At 43.8% G+C, this 20,667-nt stretch overlaps 1 protein-coding gene across 7 annotated transcripts in view; it reads left to right on the forward strand.

The window, feature by feature from the left end:
- The window catches only part of TYK2 (tyrosine kinase 2), a 47,549-nt gene that overhangs the window by 22,834 nt on the left and 4,048 nt on the right, over positions 1-20,667 (forward strand). For all 7 annotated transcript variants that reach the window (XR_014506273.1, XR_014506274.1, XR_014506275.1 and 4 more), the window contains exons 8-23: positions 1,091-1,248; positions 1,349-1,466; positions 3,104-3,296; positions 4,723-4,829; positions 5,421-5,597; positions 7,016-7,103; positions 7,530-7,657; positions 8,737-8,872; positions 10,868-11,019; positions 12,945-13,095; positions 14,344-14,441; positions 15,639-15,831; positions 17,013-17,131; positions 18,388-18,560; positions 19,246-19,363; positions 20,468-20,578. Coding sequence is in view for 4 of the 7 variants with exons in the window: in XM_083419448.1 (XP_083275574.1) it covers positions 1,091-1,248; positions 1,349-1,466; positions 3,104-3,296; positions 4,723-4,829; positions 5,421-5,597; positions 7,016-7,103; positions 7,530-7,657; positions 8,737-8,872; positions 10,868-11,019; positions 12,945-13,095; positions 14,344-14,441; positions 15,639-15,831; positions 17,013-17,131; positions 18,388-18,560; positions 19,246-19,363; positions 20,468-20,578 (2,220 nt within the window). In the remaining 3 variants the exon portion in view is untranslated. The remainder of the gene's footprint in view (positions 1-1,090; positions 1,249-1,348; positions 1,467-3,103; positions 3,297-4,722; positions 4,830-5,420; positions 5,598-7,015; positions 7,104-7,529; positions 7,658-8,736; positions 8,873-10,867; positions 11,020-12,944; positions 13,096-14,343; positions 14,442-15,638; positions 15,832-17,012; positions 17,132-18,387; positions 18,561-19,245; positions 19,364-20,467; positions 20,579-20,667) is intronic.

Consider the following 20,667-nt stretch of genomic DNA (forward strand, 5'->3'; position numbering starts at 1 on the left):
AAAAACCAAGGTGCGGCTTCCGACTGGCTGCAGGAGCTTCCTGCACTCAACGGAAGCTGCGGAAGCTGCATCAGATGTTCGACTTCCGAAAAATGTTCACAAACTGGAACACTCACTTCCAGGTTTGCGGCTTTCAGGAGCCGATTTGTTCAGGAGCCAAGCCGTTCGAGAGCCAAGGTACCACTGTACAAAAAAGACAAAACAATAAAATTACCACAAATAAAAATTAGCAATAATTTAATACTTTTGAAAAGTTAAAACAATAATAGTTTAAACCAGATTAAAACGCACAGCAACTTTCTAAACTTGCGAATGCCAAAAAAGTACAGTGAAGGCACCTGCCTTATAGCAATAGGCAGGGAGTTAATTCCAAAGTATAGGTGCTGCCAACAAAAAGATGGAAGTTCCTACAAATGTGAAGCAGGTATGATGTGGTACCTGAAACAGTGCCAGTGCCACAGATCAGAGTGGCTTATGGCATAAGGCAATCTCATAGGATTGCCATCTTTCTCCAATGGAAAATTCCCCAGAGCATTCAGGCACATAATGGGTTGCATCAGTTTCTGAGGGCGGGTTATCAGAATGGGCCCACCACCCTTACATGTGATGGATGGGTCTGTTCAGTGTTGCCTTGTATGGCTGATCTGTAGCTTTTAGAGACCCTTTTAGAAACAGTAAGTTCAGCTGGGTAGGTTGATTATCTCTGTTCCGTTGTAGAGTACCTTCTTTGCATGTAGAAGGTCCCAGGTTCAGTGTCCAGCAACTCCAGGAAGGATTGGTGGAGACACTTGTCTGCAAACTAGAGAGCTGCTTGCCAGTCAGTGCATTCTGTTTATAAGAAGAAGAAACAAATAGAAATGAAATTTTAAAACCATACAGCATCTAGCACAGCACATTGCTATTGCTACAACAGGCAATAAAATCATTAAGTGGTATTTCAAGACCATCAGCAATTTTCAGGTGGTACATGGAAAAAACAGCCTGGAAAACACTGGCTTAAAGCACTGTAGCTTCCCAAGGGCCTTCAGCCCAGCACTGTGGCCCAGGACTAATGCTTAATGACTGTGCTTTCAAAAAAATTTCTATCTAGGATCTGACTCTTTCATCCTACGAAGCTGCCCTCTCCTTGATTTCACTGGTGGATGGTTATTTCAGATTGACAGCTGACTCTAACCATTACCTGTGCCATGAAGTCGCCCCGCCACGGTTGGTAATGAGCATTCAGAATGGTATCCACGGACCCATGCAGTAAGTGATCTCTGCTTAAGCCTTTCAACATGTTCTTCTCAGAACTTGGTTTGGGACAGGGGTCTCCACAGGCCATGTCTGAAATGTTTTCTTTTCCTAGTGAAGAATTTATTATGGCTAAACTGAAGCGAGAAGAACAGGAGGATGGCCTGTACGTCCTTCGCTGGAGCGTCCTTGATTATAATAGATTGATCTTGTCGGTATTGAGGAGAGGCCAGGTGAGATTTGTGGGAGTGGTTGTGGCCTGTTCTAATTCTATAGGGTTGTGTAAAGCAACTTCCCCCCGCATCCCCTGTGCACCTCTTAAATAGTTTCTGAGTTTTCTCTCAACCCTCCAGAGCAGATCTGGGTACAGAGCAGGGAGAGGAGAGGCAGGGAAGTTGTTTCACTTGCACATTTATTTTTTGAATACAGCCCTTGTCCTTGATGCTTTGTGAATGAGCCTTTTCCAAGTACAGTGGTGCCCCGCAAGACGAATGCCTCGCAAGACGGAAAACCCGCAAGATGAAAGGGTTTTCCGTTTTCAGAGGCGCTTCGCAAGACGAAAATGACAAAAATGTTTGAGGTTTTTTTCGCTCCAAAACCCCTTTTTCTAAAGCGCTAAGCTGCTAATAGCCTTTTAGCAGCTAAACCGCTAATCCCTTAAGCCTTAAAAAGCCGTTAATAGCCCTTAAACTGCCAATAGCGCTAATAGCGCTAATCCGCTAATGGGGTTGCTTCGCAAGACGAAAAAACCGCAAGACGAAAAGACTCACGGAACGGATTCTTTTCGTCTTGCGAGGCACCACTGTATGAGTATGTTGCTGTTGATTCTGAGCAGGGTGATCAATCTGTGCTAGGCTACTGGCAGTATATTGTCCCACCAATTTCATACAAAGAAATAAAGATAATGGAAAGCCACTGGGGAAACAGGACTGAGGTTCTTGTGTCTGCTGTATGTCCATAAAATGGAATTGAGCAGATGAAAAATGAAAGCTGATAAGCAGCTGTAAGCCATGGTTGCTCAGATGGTTTTGTGTGAAGTCTGCATTGATTCACAGAGTACGCTTTATGGTTGCATTAATAAGTCAACTAAGATTGCTGACTCTAGTTTCCCACAATATAAATATGTTAGTCTCTTGTTTCCAAAAAGGTTTGGAGGTTGTTCTTGGGAAACTTCGTAACATACCCGTAACATACCCGTGGCTCACCACTTGGGGACCATTCTTACTTACTGCAGGCAAACACCAGAGTTGTTATTTGCAAACCTCAGTTAGCACTTTTAATGAACTCTTAAGATCATTAATGCTATTGAACGAGCAGTTCTTTTAACAAATTATAGTACTTTGTTGTAATACAGTCTGTACATTATCATGCTATAAGGCAAACTGAAAACCATTAAAAATAGATTGGGTTTGATCCAGAGTTAAGGACATGTAACAGGTGTAGCTGACTTTTGTGACTGCCTCCTCCCCAGTGCAGCCTACCAAAAATGCTCCTCAGAAGGTCGAGGGACCCTGCTGAATGGGGTGGGTTCATAGCAAGGGGCTTGAGGTAGAGGGGAGAGATCCCCGGAAATCAGGTAGATGCAGCTTTTGAAGCTGGAAGCTGTGCTTGTAGAAAGTGATTTGGTCTGAAACAGCTGTGCTCATGCTTTTCATGAAGATTGAAGGAGTAAGAAGCATGTTCCTGTGGTCTGCGGACTTCTGATCATTGGGACAAATAGGGGGATGTAAAGTTTGAAATGCCTGTGAGTGGGACAGGCATTTGGGGAGAGATGTGTTCCATAGTCTGCATATTTCAAGCAATGCTGGTGGCTGGGCATGTAGGCTAGTATTCAGCTCTTACTCTCTCTCATGCTTCTTGATTGCCACAGTCCTTCCAGAGCCAAGATGCCACAAGCTACAGACAGTTCCGAATCCAGAAGAAGGGGAATTCCTTTGTGCTAGAAGGCTGGGAGCAAGAGTTTCCAAGCATCCAAGAACTGATGAATGCTCTCAAAGGCTGTACTCTGAGATCTGGAAATGAGACCTTCATTTTCCGGAGGGGGTCTCTCCCAAAGCCAGGAGGTATAAGCCAAGAATTGTAAATACTGTTCCTTTTACAGTGACCTAGTGATATTCTCCCAAATATAATCTGGCTACATGAATATAGTATAGAAAGAGAAGAGGTGAATCTGCTACACAGCATAGGGCCTTTTTCTTACCACAAGACCTTGTAATTGTTTAGCATTTTGCTGAATATCCAGCAGTTCAGGGGATTCAGATATTGGTCCAAGGCATAATTACTACTGAAGTTGCAGCTTTTTAAAACCACAGTCATGGATAATGTAGACCAGACTTTAAACAGAAGTATGTGGCCACATTAACATGGTGGTTTCTGGGTCCTTAACCAGAATTAAGCACTATCTACACTGAGAGTACTATTGGATCTCAAGGGAAGCAGCATCCCTAATCAGCATTTTTTACTGTAGGTTAAGAATAAACTTGGACCTCCAATATACTTCGCTTGCCTGATCTAGGTATAAAATCAGCATTTGTAATTGAAAGAACTAGCAACCACAAACCTTGGGTTTGTGTTCTTCTCCAGCTCTAACAGGAGAATAGCTAAAGCTTCTAGTCAGGGTTTCATGTTGATATGTTTTAATTGCATTTTCTCATTTCACACAAATACAGGAAACTCTGGTTTGTACAAACTATAGCTAGTGAAGAAACTGGAATATCAAACCAGGATTAACCTGTGGTTTAATACCATGGTTTCTTAACTATGGTTTTAATAAACCACAGTTTTCTGTATAGAGAGGAAACCGGGGCTTGTTTTTATGTCTGAATCAGGCCACTGTGTGAGAACATATCCAGGATTGCCTCTATTCTTTCTTGCCATGTTGTTTTCCAGAAGTAAAACCTCTCTGTTAGTTGTGTGAACTAACTATTATTTCATGAACAAGAATCACCTGAGCTTTTCAGGTTCTTCACTTTAGCACCATCCCTTCCAGGGCACTCTGTTTGGGCGAGCTTTAAGAAACCCCATCAGCAGGATTACACAGGGCTTCTGCTTGTGCAATTGGGCTTCCTCTCCCCCTTCCCACCTCCTGAAATTGGCTCTGGGTGGGGGCAGGAGAACCCCCCAGAACAGCATGCAGTGAAAGAGAGGGGATCTGGCAGGCTGCAGTGCTTCTGCAGTGGAACATTAAATTCCACACAGTGTCTTGAAAGAGGTGCTAATTTAGCAACAAGATGTTGACAGAAAGAAGCTGTATTCAGGGAGGAATGCTGATTAAACTCACTTAGGGAATTCTTTAAATTAAAACCTCTTGGGTTGCAGCATGCAGTTACTGATTATTATACCCTCCCATATAAAAGTTTCTGTTTGTGAACAAAGTTGTGAAATAACTTTCTTAGAAATGGTCTGCTTTTCTGTTCTGTTTTGTTCTTGTTGGGTTTTTTTAGTGTGCTTTTGTAGATCTGATCTTTGGGACTAATCTCTCTTCTACAGAGATCTCAGACCTGCTGATCACACGAAAAGTGAAGGACAGCACCCGACAAATTCTGAACTTGACGCAGCTGAGCTTCCATCAGATCCGAAAGAATGAGATCACCCAGGTCAGCACTGTTGTCTCGTGACTTTTGTGGGGGATGAAGGATTAGGATTATAAAGGTGTTTCAACCTGGAAAGGACATAACATTCTCTTTTCGTGCAAGGAACTTTAATCCCAAGTCTTCTGATCATGCAGTATGCTAATTTTGATGTAATGCCAAACAAAGGCTTAGGAACCTATTGGACAAGTTGCTTAGATGTTGCTTATGTGTCTCGTCTCATGGCTTCCAGTATGAGTTTTATGCCTTCCAGGGAGTGGAAATTGTCTTTAGTTCTAGTTGGAGTGAAAGATTCACAGGAAACCATGGTGGGTTATAGGATTGGGATGTGGGTTGGTGGGGGGTTTTGTTGACTTTTTGTTGTTACTGTTATTGATATTATTTTTGTAGCTTTGTTTTTAGATCTTATAATGTGGAAATTGTTCAATTTGGTTGTGTACATTTAGATGTTTTATATTTATTGTTTATGACTACTTTTGTTATGTTTGTAAATCTTTCCATGTTGTAAGCTGCCTTGAGCATGATTTTAACTATGGAAAGGTGGCATACAAATAGACTGTTGGTGATTAACACATCCATGTCTTAAATCTCCTTCAGAGAGCTCACCTAGGACAAGGGACGTGCACCAACATTTATGATGGAGTGCTGCATGTCTGCGGTGCAGCTAATGGTGATGATGAGACGGAATACTACTCTACCGAGCAGAACAACAACAATCGTGAGATGCATGTAGTACTCAAAGTGCTTGACCCCAGCCACAGGGACATTGTCCTGGTGAGTTGTTATTGGCAGCTGTCTATCTCAAGAGACAATGGAGTATGCTTCTGGGCGGGGGAGGAAATCAAACCGCTGCATTAGTAGCACTGGAGTTACCTCCCTAAGGTACAAGCCTGGGCAGTGTGGGGGGAGGGCCCTGGGCTGCCCAGACAACAAGATTCCCCTCTCAACCTCACTGATGTGGTCTAAAGGAAAGCAGCGCAGTGCGTTTGGCACCAGCTTGTTCGCTGGAGTCGCTAGAAGGAGCCGTACAAGGCGCCATCCAACTGTCTTAGGGACTCCACTCTGGATTTGAGTAGGGTTTATTCCTTCCAAGTCCTGCAAGTCAGTGGAGTTTTAGAATCAGAGTTTTCCTGCTCTTAGATGTGCTACCTTCCCAGGTTGACAAGCCCCATCTGTCATCTTTTTGACTGTTGGATCCACATTGCTCTTGTTCGCTCAATCCACCGGAGCCTGTCTTTGCATTCAGGAGAAGTACCTAATTCACTGAGGGTTTGAGACCCATCAGCTACCCTCACCTGGTTTAGCTGGCCAGTCAAAGCTGTTTTGAGAGTGTGGCTGCTGTCGCATGCTGACAGCTTCTAGGAGCCACAGGTGAGAACTGAGTGTAGGGTGGGGACCAAAGGTGGACAAACTACTCCAGAAAGAGCACAATGTGTCCCCCACCAGAGATACTACCCCTCCCCATACACCCCATACACCCCTTTCTAATAAGCAAATTGGAAAGAGACAGTGAGTAGGCATCTTAAAACTGTAGCAGGGGAGCCAATAGGCATCCTAGCTGTCTACCTGTATGGAGTGGGAAGGGGAAGCTCTAGGGGGTTAATGGCAGGGTAATGGCAGGAGGGTTGGGGAGTGGAGCAAACAGGTTCATCTCCCAGTCATTTGGATATATAGTCTATATATAGTCTATATAGTCATTTATAGTCATTTATAGTCTATATAGACATTTGGATAATAAACTCTTAGGAGAAAACATGTTCTTGTCAAATGTGATGATCAGTTCACTGACAACTGGTTTTTATTTTACTTATTTTATTATTTAGTTACATTTCCCCCCTTTTGTTTCTAGAATTGCTACCTCCTTTTGTTAAAACAAATATAATAACAGCAGTATGATTGCAAAAAAGTAAATGCAAGATACATTTTGAATCAGAACAGATCTCTAGCTAGCTTTATTTTTTTAGAAAAGGTTTGTTTATGAAGTTTATTTATCTTGATGGCAAATGAAAAGGGCAGATAAGAAATTAACTGCACGACACTGGAAAAGGTAGGAATTGCTGCAGAATTGTTATTGGGCTGGGAATCCAATCAGTAGTTGCTGGAATCCTGGTCCTGTGCTAGGATTGAAGTGCCCCAGTTATGTTCCTTGGATAACAACTCTCATGTGATGGCCTCCCTTCTGTCCTCTGCAGGCATTCTTTGAAACAGCAAGTTTGATGAGCCAGGTTTCCCACATCCACTTGGCTTTTGTGCACGGGGTTTGTGTAAGGGGCTTAGAGAGTGAGTATTAACTGCTTTCTGTTCTGTGGCTTCTCCCTGTATAGCTCACTGAGATGTAATTGTCTTGTGTTCTCAACTGCCCTGCATGTCTCACTATTTTATTCTTACGGTCCTGCAGTTTTTTTATTATTTGAGAAATACTGTGTGTTTCATTTTGTATTTGGGGAAACAGTGTCAGACTGCCACCCACTTAGCCATGTTTAATCATGTCTTGACAGATTACTTTGGAAGACAGATGCCTTCCTTTTTCAGCCTGTGGTTCATCTTCCTTTTGTGGTTGTCTTAGATCTATGAGAGCAACCAAAATAGCCCTTTCCCATTTCCATTCATGCTCTTCAGCCAATATGTTACCCACTGCTGAGAGGCAGCAATACTAAACCTATATTGTTTTTGGATTATCACATTTCTTCCTTTTCCTGCTTTCAGATATAATGGTGGAAGAGTACATTGAGCATGGGCCCCTGGATGTCTTCTTGCGGAAAAACAAAGGGCGGATAACGGTGGGCTGGAAATTCACTGTTGCTGCACAGTTAGCAAGTGCCCTGAGTTACTTGGTAAGTCTCCTTAGAAGGGTTGGGAGCCAACCTTCTGGAAGTGTCAGATCTTCACTATAGGTGTATACCACCTTATACCACGTCAATTGCTAGGGCTTACCTCTGACACTGGGATGCGGGTGGCGCTGTGGGTTAAACCACAGAGCCTAGGACTTGCTGATCAGAAGGTTGGCGATTCAAATCCCCGCGACGGGGTGAGCTCCTGTTGCTCGGTCCCTGCTCCTGCCAACCTAGCAGTTCGAAAGCCTTTTCTGGCGGAAAGGTAAACAGTGTTTCCGTGCGCTGCTCTGGTTGGCCAGAAGCGGCTTAGTCATGCTGGCCACATGACCCGGAAGCTGTACGCTGGCTCCCTTGGCCAATAAAGCGAGATGAGCGCTGCAACTCCAGAGTCGGTCACGACTGGACCTAATGGTCAGGGGTCCCTTTACCTTTACCCCTGACAGGGATGTGGCATCTTAATGAGAGTGTTGCTTAGGCTGTGTTCCTTCCCTTACCTCCCAGAACTTCAGTTCTCTTGGGGAGAATAATAACCATGAACCTAAACCTACCTTGTAAACTATGACATTGGAAACCACCTTGCTTGGGAAAAGCAAGAGGGGCAGAACTGTACACTAGTGATTATCTTAGAATCCCACAACCTGATCGATAAGGATAACAGAACAGGAGATGGTTACCCATTGTCAAACCATTTGGGGCTTGTCAGTTTTTGGGATCCTGCTTTGAAGCAAGAATTAGAGTTTCATGCTTTTTTGACCCCTTCTGAGTCTGTGATTCTCAGGCTTGAAGTCCCTGAATCAGCCAGAGGCAGCAGCACTTGCAGTTCAAGATTGCTTTCCCTGATGTTTGGGCAGGGCAGGGGCGGCAGCATAGAGACATGGACAGTAGACCAGTTGCTTAAAAGAACTTTTAAGGTTTGGCAAGGAGGCCCAGCTGACTACTGAACCAGTTAGCTTTCTGCTTTTTGCTTAGGGATCCCCTTGGGGAAACAGAGGCACGATGGATCAACGGCCGAGTTGCAAGTAGGCATGCTAAAGAGACAGGGCTTCTCACAGACTACCTTTCTGCATCTATTTAAACAGGAAGGCAAAAACCTGGTGCATGGCAGCGTATGTGCCAAGAACATCCTGTTGGCCAGGAAAGGTTTGGAAGATGGCTCGACGCCCTTCATTAAGCTCAGCGACCCTGGAGTCAGCTTTGCTGTGCTCTCCCAAGAAGGTAGACCCTCATCTTCAGAGGGCTTTTTCCCTTGTCACATTTGCTTTCACAGGAGGTGCATGGTTTTGGAGTTGAACACAGTGTCCCTGTTTGCATATCGCAGGAGGTAGGTCATGGTGTATAGTTTGCTGTGAGTGAGCATTGTGTCTGACACCATTCTCTGGCAGCAGCTCTGTGTTCCATCTCCAAAACCAGCTTCTTCAGAAGTAGGTGGGTGCAGGTGTGGGTGGGTGTCTGTTTAAAGAAAGGGAATGTCTGCCTGCCTGTGATCTGCTTCCAGTGTCGGGCAGCTGCACTTCCGAGTATTACACCACATCTCTTGCTAACCATTTTCTCATTTCATTTATAAAACTTCAAAGTCACTGTATATCATTCAGTGACACACAATAAGCCCACAACTTGCACACATTTCACTTGTGCTGATTCAGATTTACTCGTGCCATTTTTTTAAAAAAGTAAAAAAAATAAAAAGTGGGTTCTGAGAAAATTGAGTTTGGGAATCCCACCTTCCATTGAACCCAGTGGAATTTGACTATATACAATTTTGGCTTTAGGCGCAATCCCTGCAACACAACCCTTGTGCAAGTTGCAGGCTTACTGTGTTACTCAAACATGTCGAAAAACAATATAGACAGCATAAAAGCCAGTGGCAGCATGATTCACTTTTTTTTGCAGCATTGTTTCTAATATGTGAGGATTCTGCCCTCCATTTGTTGGTCTATTTAACTTCTTCAGCTTGATATTATTGGTGCTCCCTTTGAAGTTTCCTAAGTACCGTATTGGCCTGAATATAAGCCTCACTTTCCCCCCAAATTCTGACCGTGAAAAGTTAAAGTGTGGCTTATATTCACGACCTCACAGTATGCAGCCAGGAGCATGGGGCAAACAGTTCCAGGAGTGTGGCAAAGCTGCGCCCGGCTCATGCGTAGTCCCCCATCCTCCCCGCTAGGCTGGGAAGGGAGAGAGCGAGGAAAGGGAAAGGCCGCCAGCAATGTAGTGCGGCTCCCCCTCCCAAGTATGCAGCCAGGAGCAGTGAGGAATGGAGCAGCTTATATTCGGGCATTTCCCCCCTTTTTTTCTCCCCCCCCGCCAATTTTAAAGGTGCGACTTATATTCAGGTGCGGCATATATTCGGGTCAATACAGTAATAGTCTGCCAAGCCCCCCTTAATAGGTGGAAAATGCATCCCAGAGAAATTCCAGAAAAGATGTTTGCTTGGCTTTGTCAGAACTGAGAGTATGTAACTGAGTTGTGTCTTGTAGCAACCAAAACAAGCATCTAGTGAAGACTCTTAACTGGAGAAGAATAGCTCTGTACTGAAGGAGCAGATTCCTCTAAGGCAGAGGCTTCCTGCACTGGCCCAGACTTCCCCAACCTTTGGTCCACAAGCGTTGCTGCACTACAACCCCTCTCTTCCCCTGACCAATGGCTGCGGATGATTGGGGGAAACTGTGCTTATCCCATACTTGTGAAAATGTAGTTCACACTTTTCACCTCCATATCTGAGGAAAAATAATTCCATGAATCAAGTGGCTATATGTACAGGCCTTCATGTGGATTGTTCACATTGCGCATTACATCCTATGGCAATCCACATGAACACTGCCTAGGTGAGTGTCTGAGTGACCTTTCTATCATACCTACAGCAAAACTAGGACTAGCATTAAATATGTCAAATATTGCCTGCTACAGTGGTACCTTGGTTTTTGAGCGTCTTGGAAGCTGAATGTTTCAGTTTTCGAATGCTGGAAACCTGAAAGTAATTGCTACCGTTTTTGAACTCGCCTCGGAAGTCGAATGGCTTCCGCTGTGTGCTTTTCAATTTTTCCAGTTGAACTTGCAGCCAGCCCTTTGCCCCTCAGTTTTCAAATGTTTTGGAAATCGAACGGTGTTCCGGATTGGATTACATTTGAGAACCGAGGTACCACTATACTTGTATTTACTTATATGTTATCCATTGGGGGATTTCTAACTCTTGACTTTCCTCCTTGCAAGAGCGAGTTGACAGGATCCCATGGATTGCTCCGGAGTGTGTCAAAGACGTAAACAACCTCAGTACAGCAGCTGACAAGTGGAGCTTTGGTACCACACTGCTGGAGATATGCTTTGATGCGGATGTGCCACTGAAAGAACGTACCCCCTCTGAGGTAGCATCTGCCTTTGCTCTCTTTTTTGCTCTTTTAGGACCTTCTCTATCTTTTAAAATATTCTTTATTGAATTTTTACATTGATTATTTGTATACATACTCCTTTCGTTCTTCAAAATACGTTATCTTATACACAAATGTAAACCAAAATAAATCAATACTTCTTCGCATGTGACTTCCCTCCACCTCATTGCGGCTCCTTACTTCTTCCTTATCTTTTTAACTGGGTCCCCCCCCCCCCAATTTCACTTCTCTTACATAATATATGTTATTTACTTGGCAAAAAAATTAGTCGAAGCACATCAAATATTGTTTGAGAACAATGTTTTTCCAAGTACCCTTTAAAACAGTAGGACCTACTCTATCTTGCCCGCAGGACTTGGAACAGGGTGCCTGCAGAGAGTAGCTAACCTATTCCAGAGCATCATCAAATTCTGGGATGTATCTACTGGGCAGGATCTGAGCTGTAACTCTTCCATAGGAATGTTGTGCCAGTTTGTTGTTGGGTTTGGCTTGCCCACCTTATATGTGCATACCGTACTTTTCTGTCTATAAGACACCCCCATGTATAAGACATTGGGGGGGGCGCAAATTTAAGAAAATAGGGGGGAGATGGGACAGAGATGTTCAGCTTTTTTGGTGGAGGATTGCCCAGAGTTGTTCAGATTTTTGGGGGGAGAATTGACCTGAGTCCTGCCAAACCAAATATCACTCAACCAATTGGTAGACACTAACAATCGCAAGCGATGAAAGCCAAATTGCCGAAGCGGCAGCCAATCGAAAGCAGCCCTTGCCACATCCGCTAATAACCCACCCATCTGACAAAGCAGCAGCCAATACAAAGCAGCCCTTGCAGCAAACACCATTAACCCAGCCAATCGCTAGATCCTGCTCGCGGATGCAACCCATGGCCCTCACCCCTCAGCACTACCCATGTATAAGATGACACCCCACCTCCACCCCATTTTTTGCTTTATTTTGGAGTAAATAACCCTTGTCTAATACATGGAAAAGTACAATAACTTGGGGGGAGATCTTGATTTCTACACCCAAAAGCAAAGCATATTCTGTGAGCAAAGTGCACACATGAAATTATTTAGCTCATAGCTGAGCTGTGAGCTAAGAAGGTCCCCAGCTGTGAACTTGCCAAGTGGCTTGAGGCAAGCTTCTATTCTTCCATCCTAATTAGCAGTAGGGCGATAGTAATACCTTACAAGATTGCTGTGAGGATTAAAGTGCTTTACATACGAATAACACTCTTAATTGTGCAGTCCTGTGCATGTATGCTCAGAGATTAGTCCCATTTAATTTAATGGCACTTACTCTCAAGTAAGTGGTTATAGGATTACATAAATGCTAAGTAATATTGGGTAGAGATGTCTAAAATTGCTGAATTTACATTTTGTTTTGTGGTTGTAAATTTAGTTGGGAGTTGTGTGGCTTTTTATTATTATTTTCCATAACATGCTTTGGGGGGGGGGGGGTTGGTCAGGAACTAGAAAAATGGAAAATTATGGAGGACTAGTGTGCCTAGAGCAATTTTCATGGCCATAGAAAGCAAGTTAATGGTTTTTCTTTTTCGTAGGCGAATATAGCACCTATATTCTTGTCTGTAGTTTTTGTTATCATGATTGTATTTATGTGAGGGTTTGTTGCTTCGTATTTTTTCTGGTTTGGTATTATATGTTTGTTTTATTTATTGTTTATTTGTATGACAAATTTGTTTATTTGTTTATTTGTAAATAAAGTATTGGAAAAAAGCAAACAAGTTAATGGAACACAGCTATGCTCTTTTGAGCCTTAGGTTCACATGTCCCAATTTAGACATATCTGTATGACCCAGAAATGCAAGCATTTTCAACTTGTAAGCCTGGTGTTGCTTTGCAACAGACTCCTTCAATTCATAAATGTGCTCCTTTTTGCAGAAAGAGCGTTTTTATGAGAAGAAACATCGCCTTCCAGAACCATCTTTCAAAGAACTTGCTACCTTAATCAGCCAGTGCCTAAACTATGCTTCTGGGGAACGGCCTTCCTTTCGGACCATCTTACGAGACCTTACACAACTGCAGCCACATAGTAAGGATTCCAGAGGGCTCTAGGATGCTGAAAGAGCAGCTTTCAGACATCTGATATAGTGTGCCCTTACCCCACCCCTCTCCCTGGGAGTCTCACAGTGCCATAGAAGAGGTTGTCTGCAAACTGGGCCAGTTAATGTGTGAGAAGAACAAACAATCCCTTTGTTTGTGGCCTCATCACAGTTGATTCAACTGGAGTACCAGTGAAGACTGCGACTGTACTAATTAAAGTGTAAAACTTTATTAACACAAACTACAGAATAAAATACTGAATTCGGAGCAAGATGTAAAACTCAAGAAAAGAAAATGTAAAAGTTAAATGTAGTGCAAAATCAAGGTGACTGCACCATACAAGTATGGTATAAGGTAGCATAAGTAAGCCTACAATGATCTCTTGTCATGCAAAGGCACACCGTGGCTCTATGGGTTCCAGAACAGCAGACTGCAGACATTTTGCTCCTCCCAAGTCATTTTGGTGCTGTTCTGAGCTAAGCTATTGCTTTGCATTGTGTGTTATCCAAACCTGGGTTCATAGTTTGGTTACCTCCAGACTAACCATGAGCTGAGGTTTAAGCCACAGACCCTAGGACTTGCCAGTCAGAAGGCCGGCAGCTTGAATCCCTGCGATGGGGTGAGCTCCCGTCACTTGGTCCCTGCTCCTGCCAACCTAGGAGTTCGAAAGCACGTCAAAGTGCAAGTAGATAAATAGGTACCGCTCTGGCGGGAAGGTAACAGCGTTTCTGTGTGCTGCTCTGGTTTGCCAGAAGTGGCTTAGTCATGCTGCCGGCTCCCTCGGCCAATAAAGCGAGAGAGCGCCGCAACCCCAGAGTCTGCCACGACTGGACCTAATGGTCAGGGGTCCCTTTACCTTAACCATGAGCTGTAAGTAACACATGTTTGTCCTGCAGTTTATGGCTCATGGTCTGGATGACTCATTAAACTAAACTATCGCTTGGCTCAGCACAGCAGCAGAGAGACAGGTGGAACAAGGTGGCTATAATCTCTGTGTGGTTGCCCATAGGTACAAGCCATGGTTTGGTTGGGCTTGGCTTATTATAATGTGTGAACCAGGGCAAAGATAACCTAGGAAGTTGATGGTTTGCTTAAATGGGGAACAAAAAAATTAAGACAGAACCAAAATCTAGCTCTGCTCAAATATATCTAAGATGATCCAGTGCATTTGTTTCCTTCCACTGGTCAGTGTACATCTTGCCTGGTGTTTTTCAGCTCCTTCCTCTTATTTTTTCAGACCTGCTTGACATCAGCTCTGTGTACACTGAATTCCCTGTACCTGACCCTACTGTCTTTCAGAAGCGCTATCTGAAGAAGATTCGAGATCTGGGTGAGGTAATTCACCTTTGTTAGTGAAGCATCATCACTCATTTCTTTACTTCAGTTCTCACCAAGTAAGAGCTGAAACAGATAAACAAAGCCCTTTGTGATCTCTCTGTTCCTGGCTGCGCCATTTCCAACAGCAAGCGGTGGATCTTCTCCAGCCTTCAAGAAATAGATCTTTGCAAACAAAACTAGTTGTCAGGGAAAAGTTAACACAAAGCCTCCTCTCTGACATAGGGTTGTATGCGAGAGCTCTGGTTATAGAGCGGTATATAAATTCAATAAATAATAATAATAGAATGCATGTATTTTTGTAAACTAAGAAATATTTAATAAATATATATTTAAAATAAATGAATGATCCATTTCAGTTGTAGAAAAAAATCTAAAGGGAGAAAATGTTGATTCCCAACACACTTTGAGATAACCTTTTCACAAGGAAAATGTAGAATTCAGTAGACTCACAAATTGTGTGGCTGTTACTTTCTGGGGGATTACACATTCAACCAAATTGCATATAGTCAAAGCAACCATCTTCTGAAAGGTAGGATTGCTGGCATGGGGGTGACTCCAGAAGCCATTCTTGTTATGTAGTGGGATCCTTAGGAAATATTGCAAGGTTCAGATTGGTTTCTGAAATTCAGTACCGTATTGGCCTGAATATAAGCTGCACCCAAATAGAAGCCAAACCTTTAAAATTAAAGGGAAATTTAAGCCGCACTTCAACTCTTCATGGCTGGAATTTGGAAAAAAGGTGTGGCTTATATTCGGGCCAATACGGTATTTGTGTTATGTCAGCATAGAGATGGGAAGTCCTGGGGGAAAAAACCAGAATAATGGGGGGGGGGGGGACAACCAGGTTTTTTTCTGTTTTTCCCCAAAGCCTTTTTGTTCTTGTTGTTTGGGGGAAAAAGGGGAAAAACCTGGGTTCCCCCCCAATTTTTCTGCCCCCCCCAGGCCTTCCCATCTCTCTGTCAGCAGAGCTTGATAGGGATACTGGGCCAAGGTGGGTCTTGTTGTCAGATTAATCCCTGCACTGGTTTGTGTCAAGATACTGGTCTACCTGAGAGTGTTATTAGTCCACCTTCTGGAAAAAGTGATGTATGCCAACCAGGTGCAGTGAAGGCTCTAACAGGATAGCAGCTAGAATGATTTGCCTTTTGAAATATCTCATTCTTGGCTTGTTTGTTTTTCCTCTTTTTCTACTAGGGTCACTTTGGCAAAGTGAGCTTATACTGCTATGATCCCACCAACGATGGTACTGGTGAGATGGTAGCTGTGAAGTCATTGAAATCAGGCTGCAGCCAGCAGCTGCTGACAAGCTGGAAGAAAGAAATTGACATCTTGAAGACCCTCTACCATGAGAACATTGTTAAATACAAGGGCTGCTGCAGTGAGCAGGGTATGGCATCTACTGAGTTGGCACCTCAAGGGCTGGATGGCAGTTGATAGGAGTGCTTTGTGGGCAGGGGAAGAGAGACAGGAGATGACAAATGGGATTGTGCTTTCATCTACCACATTCCTTTCTCACAGTTACCCTGAGAACTTCCATAGGTACATAGGAAACTGCCTTATACTCAATCAGGTCCATCTAGCTCATTGTTACCTACACTGACTGGCAGCAACTCTCCATGGTTTCAGGCAGGAATCTCTCCAAGCCCTACCTGGAGATGCCAGGGAGTGAACCTGGGACCTTTTGCATGCAGAGCAGATGCTCTATGGCTGAAGTATGGCCCTTCAGGCATAGAGTATAGATCTAAATTTAAACATAAATTAGCTTCACTTTGAACCCCCCTCCCGCAGTCATCAGTATTCTAACACTTTATATTGATCCATTGATAGCATAAGAGGGAAAATGACTATTGGTCAAACTTCGCTACGAGAAGCCAAGTTACAAGGAACCAGGCAGAGGGCCTTCTCTGTAGTGGCACCCGCCCTGTGGAATGCCCTCCCACCAGATGTCAAAGAGAAAAACAACTACCAGACTTTTAGAAGACATCTGAAGGCAGCCCTGTTTAGGGAAGCTTTTAATGTTTAATAGACTATTGTATTTTAATATTCTGTTGGAAGCCGCCCAGAGTGGCTGGGGAAACCCAACCAGATAGGCGGAGTATAAATAATAAATTCTAATTCTTCTAATTCTTCTTCTTCTTCTTCTTCTTCTTCTTCTTCTTCTTCTTCTTCGAAGCACAACCATAAGGGCTCCTGATTAGGCATTTGTCTGCATGAAGATGAATGTTATTCGTTAACTCTGTTCTTTCCTGTTTCCTCTTTGTTATTGTCTAAACTTTAAACCAATTCATGGACCAAGAACTTTACGTGAGAAGGCTTGGTCTGTTTAGTTGTATTATTTATTATTCTTACGATCCTTGTTTATCCAAGGAAAAACTTATTTAAAAAAAATAAATCCCAGTCCAACCATGGTTACACACTGCGGCCTTGAACTGGTCTCCACCTGCTGTTTTCCTTCCCTATATGTGATACCTCCCATGTCAGGGCTTCTATAGATAATGAAATGTGGGAAGGTAAAAACACTTCCTTTGAAGTAAAATCATTGTTGAATTTTTTTCTCCCGAACTCTAGGGGAAAAGGTTGTGCAGCTTATCATGGAGTATGTGCCTTTGGGGAGCCTGAGAGATTATCTCCCCAAGCACAATGTCAGCCTGGCCCACATTCTCCTCTTCGCCCAGCAGATTTGTGAGGTAAAGTCTGTCAGCTTGGGATGTAAAATTAATGTCGCTGCCGGTGCAGTGAATATTCCTTTGTTTTGGGATTATTGGTAGAGTTCTAGAAGAGGCATGGACTCCTGTGGTTGAAATAGGCTACGGGGTTTGTTTAAATGGCCATTCCTTGGCTCTGGGAAGAGAAATGTGTACAGTCTTACCTCAAAAAGGATATGACAGAGCTGGGAAACGTTTGGGGGGAAATGGGAACCAAAATGATCAAGAGTGTGGAACAACTCCCTTATGAAGAAAGGTTACAATATTTGGGGCTTTTCAGTTTAGAGAAAATGTGGGTAAGAGCTAACATGATATAAATGTATAAAATTATGAACTGTGCAGAGAGAGTGGATAGAGAGAAGGGACCTCTAATGAAAATGAATGCTGGGAGATTCAAGGCAGGCAAAGGAAAGTACAGCCGTACCTTGGTTCTCGAACGCCTTGCAACTCGAACGTTTTGGCTCCTGAATGCTGCAAACCCGGAAGTGAGTGTTCTGGTTTGCAAACGTTCTTTGGAACCCGAACATCCGATGCAGCTTCCAATTGAGTGCAGGAAGCTCCTGCAGCCAATCAGAAGCTGCGCCTTGGTTTTTGAACGTTTTCGGAAGTTGAAGGTATGACTGTACTGCTTCACACACCACATAGTTAAACTATGGAAATTGCTGCCATAATGATGGCTTTGAAAGAAGATAGACGAATTCATGGGGGATAACTAACTACAGTGGTACCTCAGGTTAAGTACTTAATTCGTTCCGGAGGTGCGTTCTTAACCTGAAACTGTTCTTAACCTGAAGCAACACTTTAGCTAATGGGGCCTCCTGCTGCTGCTGTGCCACTGGAGCACGATTTCTGTTCTCATCCTGAAGCAAAGTTCTTAACCTGAAGGACTATTTCTGGGTTAGCGGAGTCTGTAACCTGAAGCGTATGTAACCTGACACGTATATAACCTGAGGTACCACTGTACTGACTCTGAAAGAGATGTTTTTCCTCCACTGACAGAGGCAGAGATGCTTCTGAACACCAAGCAAAAGGGTTTGTGCTGCTTGTGGGCTTCCCATAAGCATCTGGTTGGCCACTGTGAGAACAGCATGCTGGACCAGATGGGCCACTCACCTGGTCTAGCAGGCACATAGGCTAAAATTCAAAATCCGGGCCCCTGATTCAGAGTCTAGTCCTGGGTGTTTGTCTTCCTTGCTTGCAAAGCTGGTGGGGAATAACACCATATTTGCTCTTTGCAGGGAATGGCTTATTTGCACTCGTTACGCTACATCCACAGAGATCTGGCAGCCAGAAATGTGCTCTTGGAGAATGAGAATGTAGTGAAGATTGGAGACTTTGGCCTTGCCAAAGCTATCCCTGAAGGACATGACTATTACCGTGTCTGTGAAGATGGAGACAGCCCTGTTTTTTGGTAAGAAAGCGTTCATAAAATGTTGTGGCTCTCAGACATTACAGGGGTTTTGACTGCATTGTAACTCAAGATCAAGTCCTGAAGTGAGGCAAGATGTTATTCTGAATACTCCCATGAACATCCCAAGCTCTTGAACGGCAGTCTCTAAGAGAATTTGCTGTCTTTTTTTCTTTACTCTTTCTTCTGGTTAATGTTGCAATATCTTTAGCTTTTCGTGAAATGGTTGACACTGGAGGAAATGGCAGCACTTGTGTGCTTCTTCAACTTCTATGGGAACACCAAAAGCATGTCTGCAAAATAAGGGAAGAATGGAGATAAGTGAATGTCAAAAGTACATGCCCTCTTTGTGAGCTTTTAGAGGTATATGTCTGGCTGCTGCTGGAGACTGAGAAATGGAATAGATGACCTGATTCAGCAAGGTGGCTCATGATACCTGCCTAGCTAGCTAGCTGGAAGCCATATCTAAATAGAACTTGCATGTTCAAGAGGTAGTATTATCCACTGGGGATAAAAAGATAATCGTCATTCCCTTGTTGTGAGTTTTTCTAAAAGTATTGAACATGTTCCTGTTGGAAGATGGGATGCTGGACTAGATGAACCTTTATTTGATACAGCAGTGCAGTTTTACATTTTTAAAATTTTGTTGTTCATCGGCTCTGTTTTCTTGTTTTTCCTTGTGCTGCAGGTATGCTGTGGAGTGCCTGAAGGACTGTAAATTCTACTGTGCTTCTGATGTTTGGTCCTTTGGAGTTACTTTATATGAACTCTTAACACACTGTGATTCTAGTCAAAGCCCCCCAGCGGTGAGTCTGATTGCTGGGCATACAAGGGAGGTGAAAGCATTTGTTTAGCAGTGCTGCAATGTGCAGGGCTCTTAAGTCTACAGATATCTAATGTGTGTTGGAACACATTTAGATCACTGCACTTCAGGAGACTGACTATGCAGTTTCACTTGCAGTGCAGTAATCCAGGGTGCTTTGACTCACACTGGCCCCATGGCTAACTGCAATTGGCACAGAGCCTGTGTACAGCAATGTTCTGACAATACTTGCCTTACCATAGTTTGCTTCCTGATTGGACTTTACTGTGGGTTTCTGTTATAGACCCCTGTAGGGATGGCAGATGCAGGGCACGGGGCACCCTGCCACAGCGTGTATAGCCGCCATGACCTATCTTTCACCTTTTGTCTTCTTTGCAATGTGCCGTGCGCTGTCCTTGACCTTTGCCTCCTTTGCAAAAGGGTTGTTCGTTTCCCCCTCTGATAGGAACATGACGTGGTGGAACAGGTTGCGCAAATAACAGGGTGACACCCAGAGAGCTCATGACTGGAGAAGTTAAAGGGCAAAGTCTTGAACGTGTCCGGTGGATTTTGCATATGCTTGCTAATAAAAAGAGCTCTGCGAAGCTCGTCAGTGTGTGGTACACAGCCCACCTGCACCAGCAACTCCTGTCTCGCCTCCATTCCTTTAGACCCCTGTTCCCTGCACCCACCTGGTCGCATTGGTGGTGGGGACTGGGTTGGCACAGTGGGTTTTGTTCATCCTCCACACCCCAGCCCCAGGCACTGATGGAGGATGCAATGTCGCTGGGTGGTCTCTCCTTCCTTGAAGATTTTTAAGCAGAGGTTGGATGGCCATTTGTCATGGATGCTTTAGTTTAGATTCTTGCATTGCAGGGGGTTTGTTCTAGATGACCCTGAGGGTCCCTTCCAACTCTATAATTCTATGATTCTAGATGACCACAGTGGTCATCAAAAATCTCATGCTCTATCAACTGAGCCTATCAAGCAGCTGGCAGGTCCACCCATTGGTAGAGCTGACCATGCGTGGTATGTGTATGTATCTCAATGGCATCTCGCTGTCTCTTTCTCAAAGTGCTCAATAACATATTTCTCCCTGTTGTCTTAGAAATTCATTGAGATGATTGGAGCAACTCAGGGACAAATGACAGTGCTGAGGCTTATAGAGCTACTGGATAGAGGGAAAAGGCTGCCCATCCCAAAGGACTGTCCTTGCGAAGTGAGTCTGCTTGTCCCTTTCTTTCTTCTCTTATTGTTCTTTCTCTTTTTATTCTGTGTGCTGTTCTAAACCTTTGCCATTTTCTACAG

This window comes from Podarcis tiliguerta, assembly GCF_965153285.1.
Source record: "Podarcis tiliguerta genome assembly, chromosome: 17".
Taxonomy (NCBI): domain Eukaryota; kingdom Metazoa; phylum Chordata; class Lepidosauria; order Squamata; family Lacertidae; genus Podarcis; species Podarcis tiliguerta.